General features: G+C 39.4%; 2 protein-coding genes and 1 non-coding gene across 4 annotated transcripts; 2 read left to right on the forward strand and 1 right to left on the reverse strand.

Annotated features, from left to right (window-relative positions):
* Window positions 1-924: 924 nt before the first annotated feature.
* LOC117453113 (purpurin-like) lies at window positions 925-9,020 on the forward strand. Its single transcript, XM_071204398.1, has 6 exons — window positions 925-1,572; window positions 6,232-6,346; window positions 7,714-7,850; window positions 7,958-8,070; window positions 8,291-8,503; window positions 8,934-9,020. Exons 1-6 carry the CDS (start codon window positions 1,559-1,561, stop codon window positions 8,942-8,944), a joined length of 603 nt encoding a protein of 200 aa, XP_071060499.1. The 5' UTR covers window positions 925-1,558; the 3' UTR covers window positions 8,945-9,020.
* On the reverse strand, window positions 7,205-17,270 carry idua (alpha-L-iduronidase). Of its 2 annotated transcripts, XM_034091985.2 has the most exons (15): window positions 16,950-17,270; window positions 16,446-16,586; window positions 16,291-16,373; window positions 16,038-16,145; window positions 15,643-15,738; window positions 15,078-15,280; window positions 14,677-14,856; window positions 13,853-14,069; window positions 12,873-13,079; window positions 12,233-12,354; window positions 11,409-11,534; window positions 11,013-11,089; window positions 9,919-10,019; window positions 9,702-9,783; window positions 7,205-7,596 (listed from the first exon to the last, which is right to left on the reverse strand). In XM_034091985.2, the coding sequence occupies exons 1-15, from the start codon at window positions 17,084-17,086 to the stop codon at window positions 7,551-7,553; spliced, it is 1,926 nt and encodes a 641-aa protein (XP_033947876.1). In that variant the 5' UTR covers window positions 17,087-17,270; the 3' UTR covers window positions 7,205-7,550. The 2 variants fall into 2 exon arrangements, with proteins under 2 accessions (XP_033947876.1, XP_033947878.1); XM_034091987.1 differs by lacking the exon at window positions 7,205-7,596 and having other exon boundaries at window positions 9,304-9,783.
* Window positions 17,271-17,527: 257 nt separating this feature from the next.
* Window positions 17,528-17,600, forward strand: trnaf-gaa (transfer RNA phenylalanine (anticodon GAA)). Its single transcript has one exon. It is a non-coding gene; the product is annotated as a tRNA-Phe (tRNA).
* Window positions 17,601-21,973: the final 4,373 nt, after the last annotated feature.

Here is a 21,973-nt window from a genome sequence, read left to right on the forward strand (position 1 = left end):
CAAGGGATAAGGGTAACTAACATGAATGAATACTACACTACACGTCTACTATGGTAAACTAGGTGCTTACTATCACCGCATGTGTGATTTGTCATCGCTGACTTTCTCAATGGGAGAAGTGACATTTTTAGTTTTGAACAAGAGCAGTGATATTTGGCTCATAGGATGTCAATGCAATCCTAAGACATTGGTGAAGAGTGCTGTCAGTCAGGGAGCAGCGAGTGCTACTTTTGATTGAGTTCATGTGTGAAAAGCTTGACTCACATTTGTATGTTGATCCAAACATACTGAGCACTCAGATCGCTAATTTCTGAACGAAGGGAACTGCCGCAGAGGCGGATTGTAGGAGATCCGGGGCTTAGCCCAGGAGTTGTTGGGGGGGTGCAGGGGTAAAGTGCTATTTTTTTTACAAGTGGGGGGTGGACCAAACATCCTTTAGGGGGGTCGTCGCCTCCTCTAGGGGGGTCCGGGGGCATGCTCCCCCCGGGAAGATTTTTTTTTAAATATTGAAGTTAAAGTTAAAAGCATCAAGCTGGTGCACTTTGAGAGCAACATTAACCCTACCTTAATAATACCTTACAGGGGACATATCATGCTATATTTGAACAATATATTGTAGGGCCATATATAAAGTATATAAATAGTTTTTCTTTCAAAATACCAAACGGATCCTGCATTTTAGCCATGCCTCATTTCGCTCTATTTGCTCTTTCCAGCCCTGTTTTTGCAGGGGGCTGATTCTGTGAGCTGCACCACGCCCCCCTGCAGGAGAGGGGCGCATGCTCTGAGATCAGCTGCTGGGCTGCAGCGGGGAGAAGAGGGGGAGAAAAAGAGATCTCCGTCCTCCGTGTTTTATTCTTATATTATTCTTATATAGAGTCGTTATTCATTTGCTTTAAAGCTCAATAAATAACAAAGAAGACCTTTGACCGGCACTTTTCTAATTTTGTCCGGAAGATTTCAACTTTAACGGACATGTTGACCGGCGAAATAAAAATCTAACTGAAACTCTGCCGCACGGTCCCCTCGTTCCTTGGAAGAGCCGGAGAGGAGGGTGTTTGTCATCTGCTGGTGGACTACCGGACAGAATTACAGCGAGGGAGCAAACGCTTGCCTCTGGGAGGGAGAGAAAGAGCCAGAGCAGAGTATAAACAGAAGGGCAACCATGTCTTCTTCGCTGCTTTTGTGGCAGACTACAGCACCACTTCCAGGCCTGGCATATGTACTACAGCGTCTCCAGCGCAATAGCCGGCCGTAGCCCAACCCCACATTCCCCTGATAGGTGGAGAATTGACCAATAAGCAGAGCACCACTTCTGTGACGTAGAAAATAATTCAAGATCAGTCTGTATCAGATCCGTTGCAGCCCCGTTTTTAGAGATTTGGGTACGGAGGAAAAGAGAGAGGGTTGTGTTTTCTGACACTTGGTGAGTTCCCTGGAACACTGGGGACTAGGGGTGTAACGGTTCACTGAAGTCACGGTTCGGTTCGTACCTCGGTTTGGGGGTCACGGTTCGGTACGGTTCGGTACAACAAGAAAAAGCAAAAACAAGTCCCAAATGCATAATTCCAGGTTTGTTGTTATTTACTTTTGAACAGTAGTGCAAGTTTCAGTTTAAAAATAAGGAACTCTAACATTTTGAATAATTAACTGTATTAAACAGTTAAAGACAAACCACAAACAGTACCACACACACTCAGATGGCCATAGTATCTATAATGGCTGATGTCAAACAAAAGATTTCATCAAGCTGTAAAACTAAAAAGAATGTCTTGAAAATATTACATCATAAATAATAAGAAAGTGTTTCAAGTCGTTGAAAAAATATGCCAAAAGCTTCCGTTATTTATTTTGGTCTCTCGGCTTTCATGTCTATTGGCTTCTTAAAAACAGCGGGGATCAGCTGTTGAACTGCTGTTGTCTTTTGCCGGGCTCCGGTGATTGGCAAATCTGGGTGATGCCTTCTGATGTGATTTAGCATGTTTGGCGTGTGTTCCTATTAGCATACTGCACCGCTATCGAACAACGTCGACACACCGTCCTCTTCCGATCCACTGTGCATTGCTTATCGTTTTATAGATCTATTCTCATCCACCATCTTTGTTTGTGACGTAAAGAGTGTAAGAGTCACGTTTCTGAATCGGGCACTCTGAGTGGATGCAGTCACAGCCAATCGGATTCAGAGTGTTGCCTGTCAGTTCCGTTGCTATGGTTCCGTTGTTATGTGTACTGAAACGAGAGCCGGTATAATTCCACGCGCGAAAACAAAATAAAAATTGGAATACGTTATTTTAGTGTCTTAAAAGTAGACTGAGGTATGAAGGGTTAACATTACATCTTAGAATAATGTTTAGTCATGTTCTGTATACATACTAACATATAAGGGTATTGACTTAGTGTGGTTTATCTTTTTGTCGCTGCGTTTTGTGTTCATCAGTAAAGTGGAACTTCTGTGTGAACTATTCATATCTTAAACTGCACTGTAACTTTTTATTCATGTATTTTTTCTTTTAATGTTTCTTTTATTATCTTTTACTGTTTTTAAATGCCTTTGTCTGAATGTCTTTCATTTTTGTAAAGCACCTTGAATTGCCTTGTGTTGAAAGGTGCTATATAAATAAACTTGCCTTGCCTTGGTTACTCCATGTTTACTAGCTATAAGATTAACGTTACAGTACATCACTCTTTTTCACTTCTTACTGAGTCAGCCAGAGTGCAGATATCACCATTAGATTCACAAACCTGAAACATCATCCATTTCTTCACTGCTGGTGATGACATTGTTGTCAGCTGCTGATACTGCTGCTGCTGCTGCTGCAGCTTGTGGTGCCTGCTTCGATGAAAATAACTTTCTAATATCCATAACTTTATAGGCTATTAGCTTAAAACTTGTCAGGCACTAGGAAGGATCACTTCTTCTTCAGGGCAGGGAAGGCTACGCAGTACGCAGGCTAATGTCCCGCAGCGGCTGCCTCTCTGGTGGACTCCGGTACTGCACATTACTCCCGAGACATTTAAAAAAAAAAAAAAAATTATTTTTTTTTAATTTTATTTTTTTAAGTGAAACATCCGGGGCTTTTCAGAAAACATCCGGGGCTTGAGCCCAAGTAGCCACCCCCTAGCGCCGCCTCTGAACTGCCGTTTGTTGACGTCACTCCAAAACTTCGCTGGCCCGTTAGTGCGCTGCGCTTGGGGCATCCGGTTACGGATGAATGCATGTCAATAAGTTTCAGTGTACATTTCCCCTCGTCGATGGAGGGGACCACTTCCTTTGCTCTGGTGGATACGCCCCCCTCCATTGCAACAGTGAAGGGGTCTCTGACAAAGCCCATCACCTCTATGGGCAGAGCAAGTCCATCCAATTGACCAAAGTTCTCTTTCAACCTCGCAATGAACTGTGTCATCACATCCGTGATTTGTGCCGGGGATGTGATGTGTTTGTGGAGCATCGGAAAATGCAGCATCCGACCCGTACTCAAGTCGGTCGCGAAAAGGTCCAGCTTGACTTGGGCAATGACTCGCGCATCTGCTCCACAAGATCAATGACCGTTTTGTCTTTGTTTACACTTCAGAGTTGAGAGAGACATGTTTTAGAGTTGCTATCATAGGACCACCGTTACTAGCACCACTAGATGCACTTTCAAAAAACGTGCTGCGTTGTGGTTTCTAGCAACGCGGAGTGTTGCGTTCATGGTCTGTACTAGTGTAGGAATTTGGCCACGAGAGGCTGGGCCACTCGGGAGTTGGTTCTGGGCCGCATCTGGCCCGCGGGCCGCCATTTGAATAGGCCTGCCATAAAGCCACTGACACAGTACAGGTATGATGGACGTTATATTAAAATGATATGAAATGGAAAAACACCATCTTCATTAAGTTAAGAAGTTTGTCACGTGTTGCTATTGGATAATGTTCAGTTGCTTCCTATTCGCCAACATCTTTTTGAGCACTGGTTCACATTTAAAAAATCTACTTCACTTATTTTTCTGTATTTTAACATGTAAGAAGCATTACAGTGCTAATTATATTGATACAAGATGAATGTGCACAAACTACATGAGATACATTTATCAAAGTTGTATTTAATTCTATTTCATATAGTAAATCTATAAGTAATGTCATATTTAGTTTTGTCTGACAAACAACACAAAGCCCCAAACACTGAGCCAAGTATCACAAAAAAAGACCGCACAATTCCTGCACTTCAAAAGTATGTGTAGTTTGAAAAATTACTTTGATTGTAAAAATAATTTCCTTCAGTTCTGAGCATTGGTGGATAAAGTGCCTAGATATCTTAAATAAGAAATTCCAAATTTTACTGTCGCAGAAGTATTTCCAAATGTTATATGATTTACACTCGAAAAAATCCCACAATAGTTTGATACAGTTTGGGATTTTCTTTTTTAAATATACTTCCTGCAGTCACTTTTGGGTCTTATGTTTTTCAGAGTGAAGGTCCATGCTGACAGTATAGTTGCTCAGATACCAACTGAACCATACATCTTACGGAGATGTTTGTGTTTTCTCCGAGCAAGCAGCTAAACACCTAACGGAGACTTGACATGGCTCAAATCCAAACACGCTGAACTCGAGCTCACCTCCAGTTAAGCAAGAGTGCGTCTTTGTGTCCTGGATCATTTAAACCTAGCTTTTGTTTTCAGATTAGAGATGCAGAGTTAATACTGTTGACATGTCACGTGTTAGGTTGAGCAGGAGGTTAGGTGAGGCTTTGACATCCTGCACGGATGTCAAAGCCTGGAGACCTTACCTAATATACTGAAGACAGGTTGTTATTATTAGAGTAAAAACAATGCCAGGGCCTGCTGTAAACACAGTACAGACTTACTGGCATGCTAGTTGTGTTTACTTACTCTCAACTACTGTAGTTTACAGTAAGAGTAGTTGGAATACACCATATCAACAGATTATGGAACTCAAAAACTAAGGCATCAGCTAATGCATGTTTTTACTTTAAACAAATTGCATGTTAGGACAAAATTAGTCAGTCAATGAAAAGTAGAAAAACGAAATGGATGATAGAGGGAAAAATATTTTACAAATGATTAAAGGAATCTACAAAAAGGCTTTGAAAAATAATGGAAAATATACTGATGAGACAATTTGAGTGCAAAAGCAAATTAAGTCTGTCAATGCATCTGTTGCAGCAAACATTCTTTAAGGTAAGATACCCCACTCTAGTTTAAACCTTTGTAAAGTGTACTCACTTTGGCATTTGTATGCTCCAATGCTGGTGCGTGAGTCGTTTAAACTTCATCTAATATAACTCAGATGTTTTTCTATAATTCACACTTTGCCCCCGCGGATTACATGTTGAAGCTCTTGCAGCGTTTGGGACGTTACAGAGCAAGTGACCACCTGAGCCTCAGCTGACGTCTCATGACTGGGTGTCATTATTCTGCAGACTATTATATTACATAACATATTTGTTTTGTTTTTTTCCGGTGTGGGTACATGTGGAAATGCTTCCTTTTCTTTGTTTTTACATACCTTTTGCTTACATGTCTGAATAAAAGTAGATTAAAAAAGGAAAACTTTACCGTCCAGTCATAAGCATTGTACTTTATTTAAATACTTTCCAGAGATTTGGGAACATTTTACCTAAAGATGTATACATTTTTTCTTTCTTTTTTAACCAAGAAAAGATTGGTGTGTCAAAATAAAATCTTATCTCATCTTTAATTAATCTATTATTCACTCTGCTGCACTATATCACTTTTTTATTCAGCAGGTATGATGCCACAACACTTCTGGCTCCATAGTTTGGTCATGTAAACATTTGGCATGGACGTGTGACTTGAGGCTCAGGTCACCGCTTCGTTATGTATCCCATTACAGGGTCATGCAAACAATTACATAAAACCCACACACCGCTGAATGTGAGGGTTCAACAGCTTACTAGCAGGGGATTTTGGTAACAGGATTAGCGACAGATTAAACTCTGCATTTAGGTTCAAGGAGTGAAAATAATCAGTGAGCCTGTCTGAGCATCTCATATAAAAAGGCTCACACGGCGTCTCCTCACCACAGCTCAGACTGCGACAGAAACTTCTTCAGCACTTCAGGTAAGAACACGCTGCTTTGTGGGGACCAAATGTTTTTTTTACAAACTAAATGAGGAGTTGCAAGAGTTTTCTTTTAGCCAGATTCAGCAAGTTGCTCTAAAATAATGAAAATTCATACTAAATTAAAATCTGCTCACTTTTTTTTGGCCAGAATGGACTTCCAAATGTTCTCCCTGGCGATGTTGCTGCTGGCCTGTGTGGAGCAGAGCCTGGCCTCCTGCGTGGTGGACAGCTTCACTGTGAAAGCCGACTTTGAACCAGCAAGAGTGAGTAGAGAAATATTTTAAAGTATTTAAATCCGTTCAAGTGCAAGTTACTGTAACTAAAAACCGTTTACAGTATACTCATCTGTAGGGTCAGGGCAGAGAGCTAAATGAACAAGGAGGACAATTTGATCAACATCCTCCAAAGTACATCAATGCATCATCCGCAAACAATTGAATATAATGTTGCATATTGTGCACTATCCTCCATTATTATACAACATACACTGAGATTTACATAACAATGAATCCCAAGGATTATGGACCTTTCAATTAAAAACGGAATGGTACAAATCAGTGATTGGATAGGCCAACATTTTCTTTTTTTGTGCCAAAGGATCAGGCCTAATCAGGTCAGAAATCTTGGTATAGTGTAGTCCTACATTCCATAACCCGCAAAAACAAGATTACAAAATCCGGATACTTCTACCTCAAAATATAATATATATAATACTAGCCTAAAAGGAATCATGTTTCAGCATTTGTCTCAAATACACTTGATGTATGTATTCTTTACTAAAATCTGGGGTATAGGAATTACATTGCATTTAGCTGACGCTTTTATCCAAAGCGACTTACAATAAGTGCATTCGACAAGGAAGATACAAACTTGAAGAAAACAGAATCATATAAGTACATCAGGTTTCATAGAGCCAAAATATTTCAAGTGCTACTCAACTGGCTTTAGATAAGCCAGTCCCTTATTAGTATATAAGTGCTCTGTTAGTAATTATTTGTTAGTAATTCTATCGCTCGAAGTGGAGTCAAAAGAGATGAGTTTTCAGTTTGCGCCGGAAGGTGTGTAAGCTTTCTGCTGTCCTGATGTCAATGGGGAGCTCATTCCACCATGTTGGAGCCAGGATAGCAAACCCACGTGTTTTTGCTGATGGGAACTTGGGTCCCCCTCGCAGCGAGGGTGCAGCGAGCTGTTTGGCTGATGCAGAGCGGAGTGCACGCGCTGGGGTGCACAGTTTAACCATGTCCTGGATGTAGGAAGGGCCAGATCCATTCATAGCATGGTACGCAAGTACCAGTGTCTTGAAGTGGATTCTAGCAGTTACTGGAAGCCAGTGGAGGGAGCGGAGGAGCGGTGTGGTGTGGGAAAATTTAGGAAGGTTGAAGACCAGACGAGCAACTGCATTCTGTATGAGCTGCAGAGGTCGGATGGCACATGCAGGTAGACCAGCCAGGAGGGAGTTGCAGTAGTCTAGGCGTGAGATGACGAGAGCCTGGGCCAGAAGTTGTGTCGTTTTCTGGGTCAGGAGGGGATGGATCACATTCAAAATAAGCCTTATTTTTTCAAGTGCATATACATATTGTACTGATGAAATGGCTCTCAACATATTTTCCCTAATGATTTGTCTCCACAGTATGCAGGAAAGTGGTACGCTCTGCAGAAGAAGGACCCTGAGGGTTTGTTCCTGCAGGACAACATCTCTGCTGAGTACACCATCGGAGAAGATGGAACCATGGTCGCCGCCTCCAAGGGCAGAGTTACTCTCTTTGGGTGGGTATTTAAGTGGTGGAAAGTAATTAAGTACTTCCACCCAAGAACTATACTTAAATACAACTTTAAGGCCCTTTTGCAAAAGTGCAATTTCTCTTTTGCTCCAGGTTCTGGGTGGTGTGCGCCGACATGGCCGCTCAGTACTCCGTGCCCGACCCCGCGTCCCCCGGCAAGATGTTCATGAACTACCAGGGCCTGGCCAGCTACCTTTCCAGCGGAGGTATGTTTCTTTAGGACCAGCCTCAGGTTCCCATGCCAAGTCTCTAAGGCCTGAGCCACTGATGCCTAAACACTTTATGTACTTTGTGTTACCTTTTTTAGTCAGATAACTGCTACTGTATATAAAAAAAGTTTGAGGAGAGGATTGTACCCACACATCCTCTCAGTCTCTTTCTCACACAGCAGAGACTACTGTAACTTCTTGTTTTCTGCTCTTTCAGGTGACAACTACTGGATCATTGACACAGACTACGAGAACTACGCCCTCACCTACGCTTGCCGCACCCTGAAGGACGATGGAAGCTGCGACGACGGATACTCCCTGCTCTTCTCCCGCAACCCCCGCGGCCTCCCCCCCGCCATCCAGAGGGTCGTCCGCCAAAAACAGGAGGAAATCTGCATGGTCGGCGAGTTTCAACCTGTGCTGCAGACTGGTACGTAACTCAGTACATTTACTCAACTCCTGTAATTAAGTATACATTTGAGGTACTTCTACTTTAATTGAGTATTTCTATTTATGCTATATTTAATACTTCTACTGTGCTACATTTTGGAACTCAATATTGTACTTAATACCTCTCGCCATTTATTGGGATGCTTATTAATATTGTCATATTCTAAAAATGTCTTGTCACTACGCCCTCGAAATGACTCACTTCACAATAAGAACGTGACCTTTTTGGTTTATTACAATCGGGCAAGTCTAGAAAAATCACAAGACTGAATGTAAAAGCTTTTAAAAAGTTAACTTCGTGGACAAGTATTCATCTCTGGATCTTAACAACTAATTTGAAAATATTTTTGTAATTTTATTTGTTACATTTTAATAAATCTGACACTTGTTTCTCTCTCTTTTTTCAACAGGAGCCTGCTAAACTTCTTCTTCTGGAGTTTCTGTATATATCGGATGATCATCCTGCCCAAAATGAAGACATAGCCCTTCTTAAAGAAAGAATAATAATGATGTTATGCTTATGATGTTCAAACGTCATAACAGAGCCTTCGGACACATCAAATGAAATGTCCCATGGAAGAATTAAATCAACACTGCCAATGACAAGATTAATACTAATGTACTTACCAAAATTCAATGAAAAGTATTATTGGTTGAGGTAATGTGATGAATAAGCAACCATGTATCTGATCTGTGTTATCATTCTGTATTGGTGACAATACATTTTGTAAAGAAACTTGAAGTTGTTGTCTGTGTCTTTGGAAAAACTGCCATGTTAAATTTGGTGATCCAACTTTTACTTATCTTATGCACAAAGATATTTCCACATTTATATAAAAGAGTATAAATAAAATAGAGTATTGCACATTTTGAAAAAGATAACAAAATCATCATGAATCCATTACATTTGTTCTGATTCTAACAGTTTTTAACAGTGTCATCAGTTCATTACTTATCTCTTCCCTTTCGTACAAATAGGTCGCATTTTCTGCTATCATCTGTCCCAAAGATCATGAGCATAAATGATAAATGTATGCTAACAATGTGATGACAAAGATGACACAGCACCCATACTGTATAACACATATCCAATCAGCACAGTGATCTCTATCAAATGTATTTACATGGTAGAAAACTGTTAAGAAAATTATTTAGAAGTTTATTTCTCCTCTGAGTACCTCTCCGGCAGCGAGTACTGGCCGGGCCTCCCCCAGTAGTCCACAGCACGGACTCTGTACAGACCGCCCACCTGCAGGTCTACTATAAAACACAAAAGGGTATATGGTGGTATTTAGTTTTTAAAAAGGTGAAGACATTTTTCTGAAAGGTTGTTAGTCATTGACAATATTGTCAATGAAATCATGAATCTTGAAATCATTTCCTGGGAATCCTTACCAGGTGAATACACATAAGAAGTGAAAATGGTGTTTTGAGTATTAATTCTGCTGAATTCCTCGTGGTCTGGGGAGAACTCCACTTCAAAAGTCTTAATGCATCTGCAAAGAAACAGAGAAGTTAAAGTGCATAGCGATGGCTTTCTTGTTCTTAGTCCATGCACGTATATAGAAATGTTTATTCATTGGGATAAACCCCTTGAGATGCACCATCTCGTTTTCAAGGGGGTCCCGACAATAGCAACAACTTATAGACATACATAAACAAAATGCAAAACATGACACACAACACAAACCACATATAGTCTGTTAAGTGAAATTCAAGCAATGCACACAATCATTACAATTTGAGAGACAGTCGAGCAAATCAGTTTCATCAATATCAGTTTCATTAATAACAAGTACAGACCAGTTGAAAGTACATACTACATATTAACTATTCATCTACTGTAATGCAGCAAGCAGTATGAGAAGGAACATTTTTAAAACGCACAACACTGTGTGTCTTTTTTTTTAATAAATCAGACTGCAAACCGAGTTGCCACTAATGTTTTCTCAGCTTATTTCTCCGATAGCTAAGAATCAGACATTCCGCAGTTTTTTCTGTACAGAAGCTGAATTATCCGCAGAGGTAACCTCCTCTAGAAAACAACAGATCTGGTAAATACACTGAAAAAGCAGATTCATGTTTCAAATCATTGTTTCTTTGAGGCGATTGAGGTTCTGCGAGCTAACTGCTTAAGATTGCTGAGAAAACTGATAAATGTGTTTACCACAGCTTCTTGAAGACAACCACAGTGCTGACGCGTGTGCAAAGATGGATATGTCACCATTACAGGAGACCAAGTCAAATCTCACCCTTACTTTAATAGAAACTACAGATTTATCTGGGTTTGAAAACTGTTAGCAACGTTTGGGATAACATAGGTACAAAACTATTACAAAACTACTATAGGTAACAATTTTTTACAAGGTTTGTAACTGAGGTGTGGTCGTTTATATACATTTTTATGTGAAAATGAACCTTCAAATGGTTACATACTTTCACATGTTTTGCAGTGAAAACAAAAATAAAGGAATAATTATGTCACCTACTTGGAATCAACACAGTGGTCCGACCAGACGATCAGGACCTGGCCCTTGGTGATCCTGATGAAGCGTAACCCATTAACCTAAACAGAAATCAAATATAGTTGAGAGTTCATCTCTTTTGAAATATGCAGCTTAGTACCATGAAGGTGTTTGTCTGTTGGCTGTTGAAAACGTAGATCCATCAGGCTTTTATCATAACATTCAGAACATAATCATCATAAAACACTCATTTACTTGTCTTACTTGCATTGACACAGACATATGCTTAACTGTATATAAGATAGTATTAACCTATGGAGAGACCTTTTATGATCTCTTTAAGGTGGACTGTGAAACACATGCAAACAAGAGGAAAAGATCACATTTATTTTTTCTTTGTGGTTGCGAGTTGATACTGACCTGGTCTGGCTCAGCTTTGGGTCGTGCACAGATATGTACGAGGAGGACGGAGGGCAGAGAGAGTCTGGCTCTCAGAGTCAGAGTGTCCCCAGCAGGAACCTCCAGGGGTCCATCCACATGAGGGTGCTGAAAACAATGACAAATCATTAGTGGATCAAAGAATGTCTCACAGCACCTCACTGAGAAGGAAAAGCCAAAAATAGATCAAAGGAATCAGCTCTGCTGCACCATCTCATTAATAAGATAGCGCCGGTATCAGAAAGTGGAGCTCAACATGTTGATTAAAGATGCAAGAATCTTTTACATGGAAATACCCGGTGACAACACTGAGAATATAAATGAGCACAGCTGGCTTGCCATCTACCCAAGGTTAAGATATTTATCATTCTAGTATTATATAAATAGGGGAATACATTGTTTTGTTAAAATAGTAAAATATTTCAAAGTAAGGTAATTAAATAAGTTTAGATTTACTTTATTGATCCCAATATGGGAAATTGTTTAGTCACAGCAGCATGTAAACAAGGAATTGCACATGAATGAAAAGTCAAATAACAGAAAATAAACAGTAAATAAATATCAACATTATAAAATAAACAGTAAATACCTAAATCAATAGAGAATCTAACAGTGAAAGATATACATTTATATAGTATATAACGGGAAAAGATATGTAATTTTGAGTAAAAAAAACAGTGTGTTTCTTTCAAATTCCAGAGTTTCTTAACTGTAAACAACTTATAAATCACAACGTGTATTAAAAGAAAACATAAATATGATAATAAACATACATTTTTACAGAATCATTGTTCCCTGGTGTGTACCTGCTCGCTCCTGAGGCGTCTGAACTGCTCGGCTGTGGGGAAGTCGGGGCGACCCATTCTCTGCCACAGCCCGTACGGGTTGGTTAAGTTGTTGTCAATATAATATGCAACATACACAAGACCTGCAGAGCAAACAGACAGATGACAATCAGGACTCAGATTTAACTCAACTTGCAGAAATCATGGTCTGTTGGACAGTTATATGAATCACAAATCTGGATCCAACTCACAGAAATGGCAACCATCACTTATTTGAAATCAAGGATGAAGACTTGCTGCAGATGAAGATGCTGCTGTCTTTTATTTAATCAAATAATTGTTCATATCTTTCACAGCGTTGTTAGTTTTATTCTTGCATTATATTCCATGTTTCATTTTATATTCTCTTGTTGCAATTGATATTCTCTTGAATTTATAATCACTTTATTTAAATGTTTAAAATGTCTTGCGTTTAAAGGTTTTGGTAAAGCACATTTGTATTTCATCATTTATTTTTGCTATATAAATGAAACTCGCATAACCTATTAATAATATTAAAAGGCAGCAGTATTTCATTTTATATTTTTTAGAGATGTATTTGCAGCCTGAACAGATGGGTTGTCAGTCTGCTTGTTTGGGGAGAGAGTTTAGTTGAACCCACCCTTCTGTGCAGCCAGTCCCTTGAGAGACAGGCGGACATCATCAGTGTCGATGGAGCTGCTGTTGTCGTCACTGTTGAACAGCAGCAGGGCGGCCTGCCAGCTGTCGGAGCCGCGCTCTGTTACAGGGCTGTGGATGCTGGCGAGAACTCCCACTGTGCTGTTAGTACCTGCGGAGCTCAACACCTGAGAGAGGACCTGCGTCTCTCCTGAGAGAGGAGTCACAAACAAAAGAGGCAACATTCAAATACGACTGGGAGGAGATGAGAAAGCAACATTTTAAAGATTTTAAAAGGCTTGATTGTCATAGGCACAGATACAGCCTAGCACTGAAGGTATACAAATGCAACAATTCTGTATTTTATATTTTGAAATATATAATACGGTTACTAAAGTTAAATTCACATAATAAAATGCTGTATACGGATATATGGGAAGTTATGAATGAAAAGGTCGTATAAACAGATGTGTATAAAAATAGATATCTAATATCTGAACAGATAACTATAACAGATGCAACATTGCGGTAATATGGTATTTTTACATGTAGTAAAAATCTAGACCGGAGGTATTTAGGCAATAAGACCTGGTATAATTCTCTTATTCATCTGAATGCTAAGGTAAGGGGATTTAAATGCTTTCTCTCTTATCCCATATCTTTAGTGCAGGATACACTGGACGGTCCTTTATGAAAGTAAAGGAGATAAAGCCATCTCATAATTCCTTGCAATTCCTATGGATAAATTAAAAACATCCTTCTTAGGAGACATTACTCTATGAAAATAACACAATTCCTTTGCATTAAGAACATTTCAAGTGGTTATCATGGCTGTCACTAAGACACTTTTGGGTCATTCGACTTAGTTAGAAAACTTCCTATGAGACAATAACTATACGATCCAAAGATACCATCCTCTCTCTGATTTATTGACATTTTCCATGGAGGTAAAGGAGTGTTTAGTGTTTAGGAAAAGACGGTCACCTAGCAGAGCCAGCAGGCCCATGACGGAGAGGACGGGCTTCCTGATGATCTGCACGTGAGGCGGCTGGGTGTTGTTGACCTGGAAGCGAGCGGTAAGCGTGCGCTGGGTGAAGGGGTACGGGTGGTAGCTGAGGAAGGCGTTGTCATTGCTGAGCAGGGTGTAGTTGATGGTGCTTGTTGGGTCCGCCAGCAGCAGGTCCTGGTGCTGGTTTATAACCTGTTAAGATGAGCAGGACAGAGAACTGGTTCAGTGTGATTTAACTGGTAGAGAGATGAGTTAAATTAAGAGATGATATTATTTTTCACCCTGTAGTGCAAACTGTATGTGCTATATTTGTACTTCTGTTTTTAGACACATTCTTAATGTAAGAAACTAGGCAAGGGTAAATAATTCATAACACATTTATCCTGGTCCAAATAATTGCAGTCACAAAATGATCCTGAAAAAGCATCAAAATATGCTAAACAACAGGCAAGAAATGGCAATAAACATACTTGAATAACGTAACATTTTGTCAAGACGCAAGTTTTTTTTAAATTGCATCACAAATGGCACACAACTTTGTTTAAAGAAGAAACAAAAATGAATGTCACTTTATTTTTTGTATGGCTCTTTCGAGGTGACTGAATAGCAGCAATTATTTGACCAAAATAGCAGCCACTAAAGATCCTTGTCACTTATTTAGAAAACATAATAATAATATAAATGCCCTCCAGATGGTTAATCATTCATGCATATACCCAAATGCGTGCATTATTTGCAATGCCCTTTATTTATAATATCCAGTATTCAAACTGGTTGTTTTTCATGGTGCTCTCGTCACCTTCACCACCATCGCGGCATAGGTCACATCCGCCCTCCACTCCTGGGGCCGGGACCAGCCCACCAGCGGATCGGCCTCGTCGTTGTAAACAGGGAGGCTGCTGAACCGGGGGAAACGCTCCTGGATCTCCCCCATGGTCTGGATCTCCTGCTGCAGGATGGGCAAGGAGAAGCCTCCTCCCTTTAGGACGACAACAGTTAGTCAAAGTCAACAATAATTAAGCTGGTGTACGCATCAATAAATATAGTTTTACTTAACTCAGGGGATTTGAATTTTAATATTTGAATGACATAACTATACCTTTGTATAATTTGTTTGCTTTCGGACATTAATATAACAACTAGTCTGGGCAATGAAGATGTCATTTTTTATTCAGATGCTTTAATTTCAGGGAAGCCCACCTTCTTGTGCAGGGCGATGTAGTCGATCCTGACCCCCGTCTCTCCAGTGAAGTAGTTGGTACCGTTGAAGCAGTGCTGCAGCATGGCCCAGCAGTACGGTGAGTGTGGGGGGGAATGACAGGAGTCCCCCGGACCCCCAAACTTTAGGAGACTACTGGCAGCGAGCAGACCCTCCGAACAGGCATCATAGTAGTTTAAAAACCCTAAAAAAAGATGTATTATCAAAAAGAACTGATCATGGGCACAGCAGTGGAGTGTCTGTTTTTTCTAAGTTCAATATTGCAATAATACATCTGTGAAATGTGAGCATTTTCATCACAAAAAAACAATAAAAGATAAACCTTTTACAAATATATCATTTTCAAGTCGCAAAACATATTTATGACTAATATCTATGACTGAAAATGCAATCAACCAGTTGCAAAAAAGAATGTATCCAAATTATTTTTAAATAAATAGTAGTTACATAACCACAAGTAATATTACATCTATGAGATACAATTATAACAAAATAAATGATTTACAGTGATTATAAAAAATCGAAAATGATGCATTATTGGTTTACCTTGAATTGACACGCTGACATTATCAAAGTCGTGGTTGTTTGGCTCATTCCATGTTTCAAAGTTCCACTGAGAGACAGTCCCCAGGCCGTACTGTTCTGTCATTAAATAAAACATGAGAACAATTACATTACGTAGCAGCAGGGTCATAGAGTGCAGATTAAGTGTGTATCAGTTCACTTATTGTTACACTTTATGTTGAATTACACAAGAAACTAATAATATGTTTTATTAGGTTTGCAAGCTCTACCTAGTTTCAAAAATAGCTAAATTCATATTAAAGAAAGATATTTCAACACTTTAAATAGCACTTCCAAGTCATTTTATTGATCATGATTACATGGCGTGCAAACTACATATAAAACATAATGGGGACAAAACAATGGCACTCACTCACCGATGTACCTCTTGGCTATGAGATAAACCAGATTTCTCCACTCAAACACTTGTGACTTGTCCTCAAAGTCAGTGAAGTAGTTAGAGACACTGCCCATGAGTTCAAAACCTAAAATATGTGTCGCCACATTGTGGTTAAAAACATTGAGGTTTCTTTATGAAATAAATACTTTTGTCATTTATCTTGGGAAAAAAATACTTTAAATATGCATCACAAATATAATGTGATATTTTACAGACTGGGGTTGAGGTACCTGGTCGGAGTCCATTTATCCACAAGAGATCTATCAGCTGGTCCAGTTTAGTGAAGTTGTACTGGGGTTGTCCTCCAATATCCCTTTAAAAACATGCATCATTAAAAACCAGACAAATATTAAACTACACTTAGGTGGTGAGCTAGTTCACTTACTGTGCACTGACCAGCTCCAACATCCAGTGTATCCTGACCTGCTGGATCCCTCCATGAGGGACTGAGCCCACATGAGCCAGGTTCTGCTGCTGGTCTACGCTCAGGTCAAACTGGTGGGCCTGGGTGTGAGGCAGCGGGGGGCTGAGGACAAAGAAGAGCCTCCAATTTATCTTTGTGATACATATGTTACACAGATATGCATTCATAGATTGAGAATACAATAAATATTCTACTTAATTACGAAAGTGTAGATCATTTCAGTTTCAGAGTGGGTCCTTAAAAAAACTGCCAGTCAAAAACCTATTAAAATAATATCTGAGGTTTATTGAAGATGCTTAATTGATACAAACATATCTAATACCTAGATAAACAGGTATTCTGGTGGATTCTTTGTGTAAATAAGCACTTTTATTTTCTAATTCAACAAATTGTCCACTTCCTCAGTGCTTCCTGATCACCACTGTCTCTGTATTTTACTGGAATAATAATTTTGATTTAACCAACCAGAAACCAGTGCTTGTCCAGAAGTGTTTAAGATCTCCTACTGGTCTCCCCACATCCACTGTGATGACATATGAAGTTGTTGAAGTTCTGGTAATGTTAAGAAGTAACGCAAAGACAGAAAATGGTTTCCACTGCATGTCTGCAACTGAGCATGGCAGCGTTGTGTGCTCGTTATAAAACGATTAACCGAGTGGTCAAGTTAACCACAACATGGCTTACACATTGTATGCAAGCAATGAAAGAAACACATTTAATAGATTTACTTGAGCAAAACACAATCACACACAAGCATTTCTACTCTTGTCTCGAGCTGCAGTCGCAGTCAGCTGAGAATGATGACGCGTAATCCGAGCGACACTGTTGTTGTAGGCTTTCTGGGAAACATCGGTAAAGTTAGTTTTAGGTTGGATAGGGCATTCAGCAGACATTTATTTCGCATTCAGGGCCGTCTCGTCAGTTTAAATAATGACTACGCTTCTATAAGAAGCCCTATAATCCCATAGATAGTTTAACTTGAACGCATTTCACAGGTCCGATAGTAATTACTTAATGTCACAAGCTTTGAGGTTGACAGACAAGCCGAAATAGCTCAGTTGGGAGAGCGTTAGACTGAAGATCTAAAGGTCCCTGGTTCGATCCCTGGTTTCGGCAGGGGTTTCTTTTTCATTGTTTCTGATCATGCTTCTGATGTTACGGTCTATGTTTTGGCAAACTTCAGAAAAGCAAGTCTTCAGATATCAACAACGTCAATATCGACATAAAATGTCCCCTTTCTGAAAGTCATTGTCATATATTAACTTGCTAAGTTGTTTTTATTTGTTTGTGTTGTATATTTAATTTAGTGTAATACTGTCTGAAGTTCAGACTCTGAACCATCATACACCAAAGCAAATTCCTTGTAAACATACCTGTAAAAACTAGACATGTATTATACTCACAAACTTTGATTTTACCTTGATAAGTGTCCAGTATATAGGGCCTATCGGTTTTTTTTAAATCATTTTGTATGTTAATAGGTATAAATGGCTGAATCATGGTTGAGTCTTGTATTTTCTAAAGTACAAAAACAGATGTGGTGAGTTCAAGTAAAATAGATGGATGATTACATTTCTCTTTTTAAAATGAAACACAATGCATTGTCGTAAGCAGGTCCGCATGCTGCCAAACATTTCAAACATATAAAAGGTTTTTCTACTTTAAATGAAAATATCTCTCATGTGATAATTCATGTGAAGATTGATTAAATGACATGTTGCAATAGCACAGGTAGCTGAGAGCTCATTCAATAAGATGTGAATATAAGTCAGTGAGATAACAGTTAACACTCTAACTAACTGGCATGCTGTCAAACTTTAAGACGACTGCCTCAGTATAGATACAACAGGAACATTGGAGCTCCTCTTCAGTTGATAATGTCACAAGTCATGGAGCTCTGCCACCTTGCTGCAGACGTGCCTGATATCCTTCTGTAGCTTCTCCTTGTTAAGGCGGGATTTGATATCACCTATCTGTCTCAGGGACTCGATGGCATCATGCACCAACAGGAAACCTGTTCAAAAGTGAGCCGGGTGTAGAGAATCAGTTTGGCTCTCTCTATTGTTCTTCTGCTGTCTGTTACTAATATAGTTCTACGTCCTAATGTCTTTTTCATCAATTATCATGACTTTATCTACTCTAAGAAGTATAATCCAGGGACTACAGTCCCTCTGTGGGGTGGAGGGACACTTTTTCCAACAATGATGGGATATTAAATCACTATCCTTCTCTTTTTGACTCCACGCCTGTCTTGCCAAGTATATTTACGACACTCATCAATTATGTATTGCTTTTCTCCCATGTAATTCCCTCTCCGTCCATCTTTTCATCCTATACTTAAAATAGAGTGTTGGATGGATGGCTTTCTAGCACTGAGAGCAGTGATTCAGAGAGCAGTTTTCTCTTGCTGTTATTTACTGCAGGGAGTCTTTGCCTCTTTTGTATTTGTCTACACTTTAATAAGAGCCGGAGACTGAGAGAGGTTGACAGATAGTGGGAAAGGTTTTGAGGTCTTGTGCTCCTGGGAAATGAGACTCCTATTTGCAAATCAGTGAGATGGGGATGGATGTCAACAGCAGAATGATGCAGAGTGGAGCTCTGTGCTGGCTTACTTAGATGGTTGTGCATGACATAACCCATAGTTTATTAGATTTGAGGTAGCCACACAAAGCAGATGTAGCTCAAACACAATTTATATAGGCGTTAACCTCTGTTGTAAGACTTATGAGTCAACATGTATGAATTTACATCCTATTCTGGCCTGTCAAGTAGTTCAAGATACCTGGGATAAGTATACAAACTTTTCAATATTGTTAAAAGTATCTGTACACAATGCAAACATTTAATGAAACAACATGATGTGAGAGTTAATTACTTTCTTATGTTGCCTCCTGTGTAAAAAGCCCTGCTGCCCTTATTGTCAGTACAATTCAAATAAAGTTAACTTATATTGATATTAAGCGTCTCATTTGTGGGAGAAATAAATGAACTGTTTTAATCAAGTAATCAGTTCACTTCAAAATATGAGTAATTGCAGTCTGTCTCTTTTTCTGACTCTTTTGTGAAGCTTTCCTGCATGTGAGCATTTTCCTTGAGGTATATGGAACATATGTGTTTACCCACTGATGACAGCTTGGTACAGACAGCGCTAACCCACCTTTGTGGTATTCTTGTTTGAGCAGCTGCAGCTCTTGATGAAGGCTGCTCTCCACCGAGTTCATTCTCAGTTTTGTTTCAGAGCGTTTCAGATGATCTGACTGACGCCGGTCTGCCTGATCCTGCTGGGCCTCAAACTGCTCCACACGCACCTCCAGAGCCTGTAGCCGCACAGCTAATCTAGATTCTGCCTCTAACTGAATACAGAACAAACATATAACAACTAAAACTTCAAACACACATGCAAGATTTACAACTTAATTTCCATATTTATTTTTGGTATATTACTTTAAGTCTGTCATTATAGCACCTGTCTCATGTCAATTTAATGATCATTGCTTAAAAATGTCTCTCATGGCATCTTGAATAACTCACCCATAGAAAGGACTCTCTTTAGCTGAAGCTTTCTCACCATCTGTCTCTCTTTATTATCATTTTTAAATGTAAAGAGTGACAACATGAAAAGAGTTGCTGAACTAACACCACTCACAATGAAATATATATCTTGCAGGTCCTAATAGTATAATAAATGGGGCATAGCAAAGACAGATGAAGAGACATTTTACAGATAAACTTTATTCTGAATAAAGCCTGGTTTGTACTTGCAAGTTGTTATTGTGGAATTAAATTGTTGATCATACTGTCAGCTGCCGTACCATTTTGTCCTGCAGTTGTGTGCGGAGCTCCTGGCTGCGATCCGCATGATTCTGGGCCAAACTATTGAGCTGTTCTGTCCACTTCTTCAAATAATCGGTCTGCTCCTTGGCTCCCTTCAGTTCCCCTGACATCCTGCAAAGTCATCAGGAATAAAAAGGAAATAATCTAGAAGGCTCTTAGTTAAGAAGCTGCAATTTGAATTTCTTTATTTCAAACAAGACACGAAAAAGCCATTAGTAGATAAGATTAGATAATTAGAAAGGTTTTTACAAATAGGCTACCTAGAAGGCTTTATGTAAGGCCCATTTCATACAGCTCATGCTTGCTGCTTGGCATTGGAGTAGCACTGGTGTGAAAACAATCATCCATCATAAATCAATAATTGATGTTCTGCCAGTTTATGTAAAAAGCAGGATGCATTATGTTGAATTTTTTGGTTTAAAATTACTTGGTGCCAGCCTTAGTAGGCAGAACACTTTTACTCTGTTGTGAGGTGCTGCAACTATATGTGTATACTCGCATAGACTTACATGGTGCATACAAAGTAAATAAACCCTTGATGTTGATCTTACTGCGCTGTTTCTTTGGTAAAGCAAAACAAATCTCCCTGTTGTATTGGACCGGTTGCCATTTATATAGGTTAGCTGTTTGCAGTCGTTGTATTGTACCATAACACACAATGCATAGTGTCTCATCAAATATTTCTAATGTAAAAAAACATATTGGCACTTCAATTAAATGTACCTACTTTCCTCTCAATACTAAGAATTCATGCTAAATGGGAAAATCAATGAGACCCATGTCGGGACTTTATGTGTGTCTGTGTTTAACAGCCAGACTAATCAGACTGCTGCTAAAGAAATTATATAGCTAGGTCTGCTGCTATAGAGATACCTCAATGTTATCTCCACGCAGGCTGGCTAATCTACCTAATGTTGACAGTTGTTAAGGCGGTGAATACTAGACAACAGGGCGGCTGATTTGGCCACGTAAAATGTGACTAAAATTGTAACAGGGTCAGTGTGCCTCCATTCTTTGCTGTTGTCGTGTTTTTGAGCTTGTCTGAAACCTATTATCAAGCAGGTTTGATTATTTTGTCAGTGGCCATGTATTCTATGATGTGGGTGTCTGGCCTTTCTATTGAGTATAGTGTGTAATGTCGAAGATGATTGTTAGAGGCTGTCAGATGTCTTGTTTGAGATTTTTTAGGCACTAAATTGTTTATCTAGTAATAGTGATTATTTAAAATACATTAGGTGGTCAGAGATTAGGGTTTCACTTTGAAAGTTTAACAAAATGCAAAATGGATAACAAATCTTCTGAGGTCCCACTTTGGGATAGATGTACATGAGAGTAAATAAACAAGGAGCACCCTGGATGGATAGAAGATATAATATCGCAAACTATTTGTTTTGTCATTACTCCACCTGGCTCAGAATCACAGACAATGTTGCTTTTCATCTATTTTATCTACTGTTCTTTTGGTTCCAGCATCATCAGTGACCTGGTTTCCACAAAAGATCCACCGCAATACTAAATAGAGCATATTCCTCATTCATGTCTCTCTGTTTCTGTTCTACCATTGCAGAACTATGTGATTCGTTCTTCACATTGCTGCTGATTGAGACTTGTTATGAGTCAGGAGGACTCACAGGGGGTAGTATTTGATAACCAAA

Source organism: Pseudochaenichthys georgianus, chromosome 9 (assembly GCF_902827115.2).
Source record: "Pseudochaenichthys georgianus chromosome 9, fPseGeo1.2, whole genome shotgun sequence".
NCBI lineage: Eukaryota > Metazoa > Chordata > Actinopteri > Perciformes > Channichthyidae > Pseudochaenichthys > Pseudochaenichthys georgianus.